The sequence below is a fragment of the Hydractinia symbiolongicarpus genome, chromosome 8, assembly GCF_029227915.1.
Source record: "Hydractinia symbiolongicarpus strain clone_291-10 chromosome 8, HSymV2.1, whole genome shotgun sequence".
In the NCBI taxonomy this organism is placed as follows: Eukaryota; Metazoa; Cnidaria; class Hydrozoa; order Anthoathecata; family Hydractiniidae; genus Hydractinia; species Hydractinia symbiolongicarpus.
Window position 1 is genome coordinate 25,642,029 of NC_079882.1, and position 15,510 is coordinate 25,657,538.

At 31.9% G+C, this 15,510-nt stretch overlaps 1 protein-coding gene across 3 annotated transcripts; it reads left to right on the forward strand.

Annotated features, from left to right (window-relative positions):
* The first annotated feature begins 80 nt into the window (after nt 1-80).
* LOC130655527 (TPR and ankyrin repeat-containing protein 1-like) lies at nt 81-14,718 on the forward strand. 3 transcript variants are annotated; one of them, XM_057458299.1, is made up of 11 exons: nt 81-207; nt 603-857; nt 931-1,170; nt 2,684-2,932; nt 3,018-3,254; nt 5,382-5,606; nt 6,298-6,445; nt 6,599-6,973; nt 7,404-11,068; nt 11,352-12,005; nt 12,120-14,718. In XM_057458299.1, exons 2-11 carry the CDS (start codon nt 624-626, stop codon nt 14,448-14,450), a joined length of 8,358 nt encoding a protein of 2,785 aa, XP_057314282.1. In that variant the 5' UTR covers nt 81-207; nt 603-623; the 3' UTR covers nt 14,451-14,718. The 3 variants fall into 3 exon arrangements, with proteins under 3 accessions (XP_057314282.1, XP_057314283.1, XP_057314284.1); XM_057458300.1 differs by lacking the exons at nt 81-207; nt 603-857 and adding an exon at nt 2,066-2,290 and having other exon boundaries at nt 1,050-1,170; XM_057458301.1 differs by lacking the exons at nt 81-207; nt 603-857; nt 931-1,170 and adding an exon at nt 2,306-2,577.
* The last annotated feature ends 792 nt before the right edge of the window (nt 14,719-15,510 follow it).

The window sequence follows — 15,510 nt, forward strand, 5'->3', positions numbered from 1 at the left end:
TCTTATTACGCAATTTGCTTGTAAATATGGTTGATATTTTCTTGTCAAAAGAATTTTACTAAAAACCACTAAAATATATTTATTTGACTTTGTTAAAACCTTTTAATTTTAGAAAATTGAAAAAAAAGATCATGGCTGAAAAATTTGGATAAAAATTAATGTATTGTATGTTTAGTTCAGAATGAAACATGACCATTCCTTAATATGGTAAGTTAATTATTCTCCCAGCTATTTTTGCTTACTATAAATTTCTAATGTCTTTAAAAGTTGCTGTTGGTAAGGAAAGTTATGAATATGGATATGGAATAAAGACTAATAAATTTCATCCATAAAATAGATTTTCTCATGTAAAAAAAAATTAGCATACCTAAATCATACATACTCAATTCAGGTCTACCATTTTTCTAATAAAAAGAAAATTTCCATGATGTCGTCTTGGACAAAGGTATTGATTTTCTAGAAAATGATTCCTGCCAATGATTAAAACAAAATTAAATATTTTAATTTGTTATCTTTGATAAATTAAGTAATAAAACTCATTCTAAAAAATAAAACTTCCTCATAATTTAATTAAAACCTCATTGTTTGTATTTTATATCTAGGTTTAATTATCCTCAAATTTGATGGATCTGAAAAAAAGAGCGTTTGAGGCGTTTTCATCAAAAGAATGGAACAGTGCAGCTACTATGTTCCTTGATGTTCGTAAAAATTCAAAGTTTGAAAAAGAAGAATGTGAATTATGTGTCTATGCAGGTGTATCCAAACTTCATGCAGGAGACATGCAAAATGGATTTGGGCTTCTTTGTCAGGCGGAGTCATTGTGTAAAGTCACATTGAACAGGGTTTTGAAAGATGCAGTAAGTATTTCAATCTTTTTACTATTCAAAAATGTTCTACAACATAGACAAAAATTGACTTGTTTCTTTTAAGTTATGTGATGACTACCTCACCGATCTTTACCACTTTGTACTTTACTGTATTACCAAGATTGATCACGTGAAGATTTCTTTGATGGCTATGGGATTCCTTAACAGAAACACTGATGAAAGTCATCGGGATATATTCTTATTAGCTAAATATTGTGTAGATTTCAAACTCCTTCCTCATCGTGGTATTCAAGATTACATTTTTCACTTGGGCATTTCAAAAGTTAATGAACATTATATTTCAGTAAGTTTCTCTTTTTATCAGGTTTCCTTGTAGGGTGTAAGTACACTCTTCAAGAAAATTGTTTGATTTCACATTCTATCTATCCATCCAACAGTTTAAAAAATTATTATTAAGAGAGAATTAGAGAATTTAAGTCTATAAGCCAAATTTTTTAAAATATTTGGTCGTAAGAATTTTAATTTTGTTCTTTCATAAAAATGTGTTTCATTGTATTGTATGTACCACCAGAGAGCTTTCAAATTAGATGACACTACTGTCACAATGGAACTCATTGTTGTTCTTAATAAAAGTCCTTGTTAAAAAGTTAATTACACTCAAATTTTTTACAGATTATACAACACAATTTAACTTTTTGCAGCTTCATGTGCAGCTTTCTTCTATGAATGTTTATTATGTCAGAGCTATGATTCCATTTAAAGAAGTTGCGTTATACGGCGTTGTTATTATATTAATTAAGTTGTCTGTGACTAAAAATACCAAACCAAGCTATTATTGTTTTTTCCTCTTAAAGAATGTGCAAATTCTAAAAAATAAGTCAAATTTGTTTTTCCGCATTCAAACATTACGTAATTAGATTGTCAATGATATTATAAAAGTTGGTGAATCCATTACAGTGCAAATTGATTGGATGTTTCCTTTGGTTTATCGACCAGTATTTTTAATTAATATTTAAAAAAGACTATTGCGTCTTCATTCCAGATGTGAAATTTCGCAAAACGTCCTGTAACAGCCCAATAGATTTTAACATTTTATGTTACAATGCCGTAGTTTTTTATGCTGCATCTTGAAAAACGTCCCAAGGTTCAACATGCAATATCTCTTGGAAATAGCTAAGCCATTTGGTGCGAAGTTTCCTTAATTTGGGGTTGTAGCGCATTTTAATCTTTTATTTGAGCTTCTAAAAATAGGCAAGAACAGCAGCAGCTTAAATAAACAGCGACCTACAATATCAATTCTGTTCTCATGCTGAACACTAAGCAGAAAGGATCGATTTACACTTCTACAGACTCTGGCATTACCCGGCTAGAGATCAAACACACAACCTTCCACACTGAAAAGCGAACGCTCTGCCACAATGTTAGCAGTTGGTAATTGGTGATTGCAAATAATTCCAATCTAGGTACACATTTTCATGTAAATGTCAGTTGCTTTTCATGCGAATGGCTTTCGTTTGATGTACAGGAATTATTTTGATGCAGTGAAATGGAGGTATATTGCTTAAGCCAGCTAATAATAAATCATTTGAATTGTGGTCGTTGTATTAACATTCTTTATCAGCTTCCTGTCCAAGATGGCAACTTCTTCCTGAATGACCATCTTAAACAGGTTTTATTGCACAAAGTATAGCTGTAGAGTAAAAGACATAATCAAAATGCGTTATAGTAGATTTGCAGCAAAGACGTTTAGGTAGATAAATAAGTTTATAGCAGTTTGAAAAACAACCATGTTGATAGCAATGACAGGCCTGATGTGAAAGTGTACAGATGGTAACAAATATGATATTTTTTCTTAGGACTTATGTCAAGCACTCATGTCATTGGGCCTGATAGAAATTGAAATGGATCACCTTGAAGATGCTAAAAATTCATTTATCCTAATTGATCAACTTTCGGAGTCGTGGGAAGTTACTGTTCCTGATTTAACTCTTCTTCATGCTTTGTCACTCCTGCATTGTGCTGTTTGTTTTCAAATGAGAAAGAGCTTTATTGAAACCGTTATGTTTAAAGAAAAAGCCAAATCAATTAAAAATGATATCCATAAGGTAGTAAATTACATCGAAGCCACCGGTTTTCTTTTTTTTAAAAAGTTTTTTTATGGCTATTTATATTATTAAATATTTTTAACAGGATGCGATGAAGTTATATGGAGAAAAAGCAGATATATTTTGGAATAAGCAGGAGTACAACAAGGCTTTTACGTTTTTTTCTATGAAGAAAATCTTATGTGATGTATTTGAATTTGAAGAAAGTATTCAATTCAACTGTATCACAGATGTGGCACATTGTATGGTGAAGTTGGGTAAAGAAAATAGTGCATTTGAGATATTGTCGGAATTGGTTTACGGATACAAGAAAAGGGATATGGTATTTACATCTTTTTTATTTTTACCAGTATTGTGATTAAAATAGTAGTCAAGTGAATACTTTGCTAAACGAATGAAGTGGTGATGCCTGGGATATTAAAAATGGACAATAATTTAAGGGGTGAGATTTGTAGGACTGGACATGGATTTAATCACGGGCTAATAACTAGTTCCATTATGCTGATTGTTATATTTATCACCATTTTACCATCATTTTTCACGTTGAATTATGGATTATGTATCAAATCTTTATTGTACATTGTCCTCTGGAAATAAATTTGACAGATAGAAATTAATAAAATTAATTTGTGTTTAAGGAGAAAGAAAGAATTTTATGTTACATGTTACTTTAAAATTGCTTAAATAACCGACATGCGAGATCTCAAGTTATAGGATTGTCACCCAAAAGTTATAAACCCTAGGCCGATTAAACAAGTGCCATTGTGGCAAAAAATTGTATGTGAGTGGTTTCATCGCCATAATTTCTTCACAGTGATAAAGCTGATTCCATATCCCTTAACAGATCCAAAGTTATCCATGAGAGAAAAATGAGAGAAAGACTTTCTATTACTTAATTTTAACATTATAAGTTATGTGCAGCATAATTAAATCTAATCATTTGTAAATGCGCTTAACTTGATAAGATGCTTAAAAAATTTTTATAAAAAAAAAAAAAAAAAGATGAATTTACTACGTTTTTTTTTTTTTTTGCTGTAAAACAAGCTACAGTCTGCCAAGTATTTGAATGTTAACAGAATCGAATGTTTGTTTTAATGAGTAAGTAAGTTAACGTGAGGAGGTTTTATGTAATGCTATGTTTTCTCAATGTAGTACGAAGTCAATGTTGTCTTGCCTTTGTTCATATGTCATATTCTTGTTTGCTTTTGCAAAAGGTTTAAAGAGTATAGCTACCTATTATATAAGTCAATAAAAATTCTTTTTTCCAGAAGGATTGATTTACAACAAAGTAGGTTCTTATATTAAATAATTTATAAATACCAAACATGTATAGAGAGAACTTTTGATGTCTATTTAGATATTTAAGGTGAATGAAGGTGCTCAGTATTAACATTAAATTTGAAAACCAACAGCCGTTTTGTAGAAAAAAAACAGGAAGAACAATTGCTTTATTTAGATCAAAGAGCAATAATCCCCAGATAAATATATTTTAATTAAAAATCTGTCTTTTGAGTTTATTGTGTTTTATCTAAATTCTTAATTAAGATACATATTCTAGAGTGTAATGACACCATTGTAACATACACATGAAGAACAACAAATTTCAATACTCACTTAATAATTTGTAATGAAGAACTAATGATTAATGTTTTTTCATTTAATGTTTTTATGTTCATTGAAGTGTGAAAATGAACTGTGTAAATTCTTGTCCTTATAAACAGCAGTTCTTGTGAATTTAAAAAATTAAGAGAAGTACCACAGTTGCCGCCATGACAGTGTGTTTAGGGATATTTCGTTCAATAAATAACTAATGCGTGTCATACTTTGGTACTGATCAAACTGGAGAAGATATATACTGAATTATCAAACAAAGTAAAAAGCAAACAAAAAACATTGTCCATAGAACAAGTGCACGCACTCATATCTTTATTCCAAAGCACATTCAACTTTGTGTTTATTTAAACTAGATTTGAAAGATCAAATCAGTACACAAAAATATCAACGTGTATTGATTTCAACCGAAAGAAACCATGCTCAGTGTGATTTTGTAAAAACAAATTGAAAAGTATTTTCAAGTCGAATTTTTGTTTATATTTTTTAAGTAATTATTCTATTATATTTTTAAATCACTTTTAGAAGACCAAAATGGGAAAACATTTTTAGCTATTATCTATCAAAGCTATTATCTATCAAAGCTAAGTCATGCAACGACACAAATTAAAACAATATGAATTGGGTTAGGATTTGTTTGGCTGCGACCGTTAGTGAAATTGAAATGTTTTCGGGATAAAATTTAAACATAACATCTAAAAGTGTAAAACGTTTTATACCACTATGGTTTTTTGCAATATGTAAAAATGTTTTAATTGAGAAAAGACATATATGTACATTTTTTCGTTAGTTCTTTAGTAATTTTTCTAAACATTTAAATATCTGTCATCATTTTTAGAATTTGTCAAAAAAGCTTCACGCTATTGCAAGTGACTTAAAGAAAGATACTAATCATGCAAAAAAAGTTTACAAATGGGCTTTAAAAACTGCACCTGAGGAAGAAAAAGAATATGTTGCTTTGCTTAATGCAGATCTTTCATTATATCTCATGAAAATAAAAAAATATAGCAATGCTGTCCATTATGCAAAGAATTGTACAAGAATTAATCCAAGTTGGCCCAAGGTAATGTTATTGAATTATGCATTTTATATTGCTTCTAAATCTGTACAGACTTGATATTTATGGGCATGTGTAAGGCTACAGGAAGTGATGTCTGCCAGCATCTATTAACTGCATTTCTATAACACTAAATAAAAAACTTGTTTATTTAAATTTAGTGGCTACATAAATTCTTTGTATTTGTTAAACTAGAAACCTGTTTTTACGAGTTGTAACTTATGTTATGAAAGCTGATGTCATTAAAATGATACAATTCTTTAGAATGTATTTTACAGAAGATATGTCATATATGTTCATGTAATGTCATACATCAATTCTTCTTACGTTGATGCACTGCTTTGTTTAACTGGAATTTGTGTGTGCAAATTTATCAGTGAAGCATGGGTAGATCAGTAAAATACATAGCATGCCAGGCATAAAAAAGTTGATATCAACCTTTTCTAGACCTATGATCTAATAGATGTTTATCATCTAAGAGCAATTATTACATGTTATATAAGCAATTGTTTTATTTTAGATACTCCTAATTCAAAAAAAACTTTTTTAAAAAAAACATACCTAAGGAAAATTTAATATAAATTTTTGTGCTAAACGACAATTACGAAATAAAAAACCTGATATTTTCTTGCAAAATATTTTAAAATTTTCGAAAGAAAAAGATATGATATAAAATAATCGCTTGGTTTTGTTACAGGGATACTTTCGATTGGGAACAGCTCTTTTCAAAGTTAGCAAGTACAGTCAAAGTTGGAAGATATTGAAAGAGGGTTTAGCATTGACTTCAGATGAGTCTTGTCAAATGACTTTTATGGTAGAACTTTTTAAAGCTAAAATTCGTTCAGGTATGTATAGGTACAGTCAACAAAAGCCTTGGAAAGCCTGTTGCAAAGCCTTACTTGCTAGTTTAAAACCAAATAAAGAATTTTTTTGTGCAATAATGTGGTATTTTTTTGATAGAAGCATATAAGCTTAACGGAATAATTTTTTTGGTTTAGAAGTTGAAGAATTCATGAATCTCGACGTTTCTACAACAGTTTGCAGTAAAATAATTGAGAAACTTTTAAATGAAAGCAGCGAAACAAGTTGGTTGATCATTGAAAATATCTTGCTGTTTTCGTCTCTTGGCAAACATATCAAAAAAGGTACTATACCATTTTTGAAGGCCGTTAAACACTCAACGTCTGAAAACTTTATAGAATCATTAATTGATCAAAAATTTCACGTGGATGACGACGTGGAATGCTCCATCGTTGAAGCGCTGCGAAAGAATTGGTTTAAAGTTGGTTTAAAATTATTGTACCTCTGCAAAGATGTATCAAACAATACTCATTCACCTCTTAATAAATGTGTAATACTAGTGATAAAAGCAGGTACATGAATCTAATGTCTTTTTATATAATAATAACGTGCTTCTTCTCCCTGTTTGTGGGTCTAAAGCAAAGGGGTTATATTTTACAATTTTTTTCAATAGAATATCCCTTCCTCCTCCCTAAAAAACTTTACATACATTTGTAATTGACTTGAAAGAAACCTGTTTAAATAAGAGGGATGCAATTGTTTTAATATAATTGCGCAGGTAAATTCATGTGCTACCAACATTATCGCTGATGTTGTTGTTAAACAAGGAGGATAAGAAAAAACTATTTTATAATGGGAATTTATATTTTATTTTAGGAGCTAGTACCTCGTGGAAAATTCTACATATTTCCTTCATCGCTATATCGTTCTTGTTTGCCTTTTAGTATGGAAATGGCTTTTAACTAGCTAAAACTTATGTAACTGTTTCTTTTTTTTTTACAGAAAAAATGGAATTTTTGAGGCACTTTTTGTCAGTATCTTTGATAAATGAAGACCACAGGACATCTGCTATCTTGTTGTGTTGTGAAGGTCTATACACTACATGTAAATCAAATATTATCAATGAGCTAACAAATGATGTTCCCTTAAATATTGATGTCCTATTAGAGAAAATGGAAGAGTCTGATCCAAAGTGGCAATTGTTATATCAGTACAGGGAAGCTGCACAACATGAACCTGAAGAAAGTAATGAACTCAATTTATTATCAGCTGTTGAACCTCAATTGACTGAGGAAATAAAGAAGAAGAAAAAGAAGAAAAAGAAGAAAAAGAAAAAGAAGAACAAAAATGTTATTGTCAGTGTTGAACAAACTGCTAAGGTTGTAAGCAGTGAGGACTTGGTAAATCCAATAGTGGAAGATGTATCAAAAATAATTAGTTCTGTGAAAGATTCGTTTGGATTGCTTAATGATCAAGCAGAACAAAAAAATACTGATCCAACTGAAGAAGAAAATCAAAACTTAAGTTCTCTTATTGAGAAATACTCATCACAACAAACTGCTGCACTATCGGATTACAAAGGAGATGAACAGTATTTGGACAAGAATAAAGAAGGAGAAGATAAAGGAGAAAGAGAAGGGAAATATGGGAAAAAAGAGGAAGAAGAAGAAGAAGGACGAGGAGGGGGAGGAAGAGGATTTAAAGGAGAAGAAGGATTAAAAGCAGGAGAAGGATTGAAAGCAGGAGAAGGATTGAAAGCAGGAGAAGGATTGAAAGGAGGAGAAGGATTGAAAGCAGGAGAAGGATTGAAATCAGGAGAAGGATTGAAAGCAGGAGAAGGATTGAAAGCAGGAGAAGGATTGAAAGGAGGAGAAGGATTGAAAGGAGGAGAAGGATTGAAAGCAGGAGAAGGATTTAAAGCAGAAGAAGGATTGAAAGCAGGGGAAGGATTGAAAGGAGGAGAAGGATTGAAAGCAGGAGAAGGATTGAAAGCAGGAGAAGGATTGAAAGCAGGAGAAGGATTGAAAGCAGGAGAAGGATTTAAAGGAGGAGAAGGATTTAAAGGAAGAGAGGAAAAAGATGAAGAAGAAGGGGAAGAAAATGACGCAGATGGAGATGTAGATGATGATATCTTTGCGCTTGATGGTTTACCATGGGAAGTTGAATGCACCAGCGATGTTTGGCAGATATTAAAAGATAATAGATTAGATCCACTTTTAAAAAAAATGATTTTAAAAAAGATTAAGAAGTTAGCTTGTGGAGACTGGTCAAGAGGAGTAGCTAAACGTTTAGAAGGAACCAAAGATGGAATAAGATTGTATGAAGCAAAAATCAACAAAGGTAGTCGTATTTTATGGGAGGTTTCTATATCATTTTCTGCTCGTTGTAGTATGGACACTGTTCAGTTAGATGCCATTGACATAGAAAAGGAATGGGAAAATGGTGCTGTGTATGTAGATAAAATTCGTGTTTGGAATATTGCATTACATCATGACGATGTTCCCAAGATGATAGAGAAAATCATTAATTCACATGAAAGAGGGCGAGCATGTCTTATTCGAAAACAATTGAAAGGGATTAAAAAAGATCCAATGGAAGTTAAACATGAGAAATTACCAAACATTTACATCAATGAGAAGTATGCAAAGGAGTTTATGAAAAAAATGTCCTCAAGTAAACCAATACAACCTGTTGAGGACGAAAACCGTTACCTTTTCTTTCCACCAGCAAGTCCCAATCAACAAGAATTTCATATTTTAAAATTTTATGCTTTCACTTCAGCAATGGCAAGTAGGATTCTAAGTTTAACACGTTCTCAATGTGATTTTCCATTTCAAGTTAGTGAGCTAGAGCATACCGTGATTCACTTGGAGCCCAAAAATAAATGTTCTATTCTGCTTCTTGGTAGAAGTGGTACTGGAAAGACTACATGCTGTTTGTATCGTCTTTGGGCACATTATAGGAATTATTGGAACAATGCACAGCATGCTGGCCCTTTACTGCCAAAGCTTAAAAAACCAGAGTTTGAGGAAGAGGATGATCAAATCACACAGATTGAGGCATACGTTACAAAGGATGACGCAACTTCAAATGGAGAGGACAATGTTGTACCTTGTCTGTGTGAAGGAGCTTGTAATTGCGAATTTTTAAATCTCCAAATGGAGCAATCAGAAGACATTGTATTGCTGGAAAAATGTAAAAAGAATGACACCCATTGTGACACAGTTTTAAATGACGAAGTTGAAAGCAAGGATGAAGATAAAGGGACTACAGAAGAGTTTGAGGAGTATGAACATCTCCGCCAACTTCTGATTACAAAAAATGAGGTTCTGTGTAATGAAATAAAAAAGAACTTCAAAGAATTGTGTGATGGCAGCCTAACAAACAATTTTAATGCAGATGAACTAGAAATGACATCTATAAAAGAGATTCCTGTTGATAGGTATCCCTTATTTATAACTACAAGAGATCTTCTCTTGTTGTTAGACGTTTCTCTAGAAAGCCCCCCATTTTTTAAAAGAGATCAAAATAGCAAGATGGTTGAAGATATACCTGGCTGGGGTGAAAACAAAACTCATTTGTCATATTTGCCATTATTCGATGAAGATCTCAGTGATAATGAAAATGAAGAGTATTTAGAAAATGATGATAGCGGTAGTGAGGATAACCCTACAGTTGGATCTGAACAACGAATCAGATACAAGAAAGGAGGTTTAGTACGTAGGGTAGAAGTAACATATGAAGTGTTTCTTAACGAGCTCTGGCCCATAATTAGTAAGGGTAAAAGCACTGATTGTCACCCTTCTCTCGTTTGGATGGAAATAAAATCCTTTATAAAAGGATGTGCCAAATCATTTCTTAATGAAACTGGAACTTTAACATTGGAAGAATATAAAGAGATTGGACGTAAAAGGGCAACTAACGTTACAGGTGACAGAGAAAGTATTTATGCAATGTTTAAGCAGTATGAGAAAGTAAAAAAATCACTGGGTTATTTTGATGAGATGGATGTTCATTTTAACATGTATAAAAGAATGAAAAATTTTGTTGTTCCGGAATGGGGATTTCATCAGATATTTGTGGATGAAACTCAAGATTTTACTCAAGCAGAATTACTACTTCTCTTACGATGCAGTTTAAATCCCAATGCCATGTTTTTCTCTGGCGACACTGCTCAAAGTATTATGAATGGTGTTGCGTTTAGATTTTGCGACCTTCAGTCATTGTTTTATGTAGCAAAAGAGGAGTTCGATCAAAATAAGATTCTTCCACTAGTTGCTGTACCTAAAAAGATTCACCAGTTAACGCATAACTATCGGTCACACAGTGGTATTCTACAACTAGCTTCTGTTATTGTTCAGTACCTGAACTTGTTGTTTCCTGAATCGTTTGACCATTTGCGACCAGATGTTGGGTTGTTTCCTGGACCGAAACCTGTGATTTTGGATACTAGTGATTTTACAGAACTTGCTGTGTTGTTGCAAGGTAACAAACGTAAAACTTCTGCCATTGAGTTTGGGGCACATCAAGTTGTTCTTGTTCAGAATGAGAAAAGCAAGGAAGAACTACCTGACGAACTAAGTTATGGTTTGGTTTTAAGTATCTATGAAGCCAAAGGTTTGGAATTTGATGATGTCCTCTTGTACAACTTTTTTAAGGACTCACAGGTAAAACATAATTTTGGGTCAATGACACCCAGTCTATATTATAGTCCAAACACACTAAACGCAAAAACAATTTATTTATCTGTTTTCTTTTTAATTCAGTATAAAATATCTGAAAGGTCTAAAAGAAGTTTAAGGGAAATTTATTTGCTTTACATTTACACTTTACTGTCCGTAAGTTTCTCTTTCTCTGGATCAAGTGTATCTAGAGTTTATTGGTCCTTGTAAATCCATCTTTGACGTTTTTACTTTGACCTTTTTTTATATAAATTAACATTACTTTTAGGCTTGTGAGGAATGGAGAGTTATTTTAAGTGAAATTAGTAACTTGACAGAACAGGAAGATGTATCTGAAGGTAGCTTGCAAGTATTGTCGGAAGACTTCTTGAAACACGAAGCGAGACCCTTAAAGTTTGACAGAAACAAACACAAGCTTTTAAATGCTGAGTTAAAGAAGTTTTATACTGCTGTGACAAGAGCAAGAGTTAATGTCTGGATATTTGACGAAGATAAGAAGAAAAGAGGACCTGTATTTGAAATGCTTGTGAAGAAATCTCTTGTTAATGTTGTCAAGCTTGATGATGATTCCTCAAAAGAGATTTTATTTGCTGAAAAATCTTCACAAGACGAATGGAATAAACAAGCAGGTTATTTTTATGAAAAAGGTCTTTGGAAACTAGCATTAAAATGTTCGGAGAAAGCATGTAATCAAAAGTTGAAAGAAAAATGTTTGGCACAGCTTCAGGGTTGTCAAGCCCTAGAGAAGGCGCAACAGTGGAATCTGAAAAAGAATCCAAAACTTCTTAAGGATGTTTACGCAGGATTTAAAGCATCTGCTGAATTATTCTTACAATGTGGATTAACTGAAGAAGCGAAAACATACCTTACATATTGCAAGGAATGGTTCCGCCTGGCCCAGTTATGTGAGGAGCAGGAGAAGGTAAGCAAGGCAAATCTACATGCTATTAACTTCTCTATTTTCTGGTGATATTTTTTGTATCTCTTTTTAATTCATATTTTAAGAAATCTCAAGATACAATTATTTTTTTTATAGTTCTCCTCAGCAGCTATGTATTACAAGAAGAGTGGGAAAGGGGTTGAAGAGGCTTTGAGATGTTACCATTATGTTGGTGATGTAAGAGGTGCAGCTGCTTTATTAAAGTCAGAGAAGCGGTATTTGGAATGCTTAGAGCTTCTGGAAAAGAAGAAAAGCACCGAGAAAATGAATTTAATGATACAGACAATCAAGAAGTCTGTTACTAAAAAAGCTTGCAAAGAGTACTATGAAAATGGGGAATATAAATTATTGGAGAAAATTTTGTGTTTTATGAGTTTTGAAGATCAGTCCTATTTTCTTTTTGACAAAGTAGAGTGTGAGGATCTTTTGTTGAAGTTATACCTGACACATCGTGGGATAGATTTTGCTGCTCATTTTTTAGCAAAGAAAGGGAATTATCTAAAAGCAGCCAATATTTTTACTGATCCTTGTTCACAAATGAAATACATAAAACAAGCTGCAAGAAAAACTTTGATTATGAAGATCAACTCCAATCAAGACAGTAATGCCGTCATGGAGTATAGAACAACAGTGTTAAAAAAATTGGAGGAGACATATTGTCTGTTGAACAATAGTGATAATCTTTCGCGGGCTGATTGCTTGTATTATATAATGCATCTAGAGAATAACACAGCACGCATAAAGGATGCAATAGGTTATTACCATAAAGCTAATAGTAGTTTTGGGAAGCTGCTATGCTTTCAAGTTTGGCTGAGAAGAAATAAAAATTGCCTTCTAGAATATCTGCCTGATATGAGATGTAACTGTTGTAGAGCGGTATTTGATATCATCAGTGAAATTATTAACGTTGTGAAAGAATTTCTGGATTATGGTGAAAATAATTCAGAAAAGAATTATTTTACTTCCTTTGGATTTGCAAAAATAAAAGGTAAGGCTGATGATTTCACAGTGATTGATGTTACAGCAGTTTCTTATTTTGAAAATTTTATCAATGAAAAAAATGGAGAGAAGTTTGACTTTGAGGGGAATATTTCAAGAGACAAAGCAAGAAATTTCGTTGCCAAAGTTTTATTTTGCATTTTAAAAGATTTGACAGATGAGTTTCAAATATCGATTCAACGGCAGCTTATTTCCCTTGAAATTTGCCACCATTCTTGCATCAATACGAGATGTGTGAGATCACATGCCGCACCTCAATTAAAAAACTTTTTGGACAAAAAGGAATTTGTCATGAGTCTCTTAAAGCTTCGCAGCATGCTTCAGGATGGAAACAAAAAATTAGCTTCTCATGAAGACTTTTACCAATGGAAGGATCTAATTAAAGCATACTCCGTGATTGAATATGTGTACAATTTTTTGAATGGTTATTTGTCATACTTACATGTCATTCAAATCAAATCAGTAGTTGAATTCTTTAAATTTGATAAAACAGAAGGACATCAACTTATATCTTGCATAAGAGAGGTGTGGAAAATTAAAGAAGATGATCAATTCATTGATTTGAATGTTTATCACATGCTGTCATTCCTGTCATATGTTGTTGATAGGTTTAATCCAGTTGTCGATGAATTAATGTATCATGCTGACAGTAGTTCAAACCTCAGAGAGAATTACAGTTTCAACTTCCTGAAGCCATTCGATGATTATCTACACAAGCTATATTTTAAATATCATGTATTAGAAGCGTTAGACGCAAATTACTTGTTATTGTCTGTGCCAATTAAAAAACAGTTTCCCGTAAAGCCCACTTGTGCAACATTCTGCAACTTATTGGAATTTCCTTTGTTGTTAATCTTCACATGCCTCTCCTCAGCACTTGGTAAGCCAATTTGCATGCCTGAAAGTTTAATTGCCAAAAAAAATCTGTGGGACAAATTATACAGCGTGGAAGATAAATCAGGTTTTAATTTAGCAGTCAGAGGAATTCACTCTAACAAGAATGGGCAACTATCAAAGGAACTGAATCGATTTTTAAGCCTGGCATTTAGTAAGGATTTACATGGTAGTCCGTTTTTGTTATTGAGACGTAAGCTACGGAGTTTAAGAAATGGTGACGGATCAGAAGGCATACAATGCTGTGAAAGGTTGATGATACTGTACCTAATTGCTGTGGTAAATACGCTAATATTTAAACTGCCGTACGGCAAAAAAATAATTCTTAAATTTAAAAGAAACATGATCAGTGGAAACCATTATCTTTGCACGATATTTAATTCTATTGCTTCAATAAAAAATTCTATGCAAGCTAAGGAATTGTTATCAAATATCCTACATGGAAGGCATGATCGATTAAATGACTACGTCTGGAGTCCTAAATATTCTCGACTGCGATCTATTTTGATCAGGAATGAAAGAAAGCAAGAATGAAAAGAACCAAAAGAAGCTTATTCAGAAAAATAAAATAACCATTCAGAAAAGAGAAGAAAATAATTTACATTTCTAACGGAAACACTGTCCTTAAATGTTGAAAACAGAAAGCAAGCGATGTATAGAATTAAACAACATGTTTTGCTAACATTTCAAAACAAGTATTATTCTCAAGGAACCTAAAAAAGTAGCTACGTGCCGTAACGAAACCTGAGTATTATTTTTAGTGGTGGATTTTGTTAAGACAATACACTTTAATTTGATTACAGCAACGATTTGATGATTTAATAACTCCTAAACATTGCAATATCTAAAATAATATTGCTCTGCCTTAAACCACAAATTACCCTGTTTATTAAAATTAGAAAAAGGATTTAACAGTGAAAAAGTGATTATTAAAATACTGTCTTTGCAGAGATGTAAAAACACCAAAGATTAAAACAAAAAAATCTAAACCACAAAGTTGGTACACTTTGGGATTCTTAAGAATAGATTAACGTAAGAATACATTAATCTTAAAAGTTCCAAAATCTAGTTGTTGACTAACTTCACTTAAATTTCAACAAAAAAACTGATTCACAAAAATATATTTTTGCGCATTCTTTTCTTAGTTATGTGGAGGGGCTAATTCTTCTGGAAAAACCTATCTAAAGCTAAATTTCAAGTATTTATTAATTCTCATTTAAAATCTTCATCTTTAAAAGACATGTTTTGCTTATGTAAATTTATCTTAATCTATTTTTCATGTAGAAAGTTTATTTTTTCTTTACAGGAAAGCTATATTTGCGAAACTTCCCTCCAAACATCTGATTTTGATCAATTTGCAAAAATAAAAGTAAATTTTATAAATTTTGAATTACAAAATTTTCTGCTTGCTAGAATTTCATATATTAAAGTAAATTTTATGTTTTCTCGACTTATTATTTCAAAAGAGCTAGGAAAAGAATATATTAAAAATAATCCTTAAATTATTATACACTTATTAATATATGTACTTATATATAATTAGTATATACTTTTGAATTTGACATTGTTTTGATGTGATAAATAAAAATATACA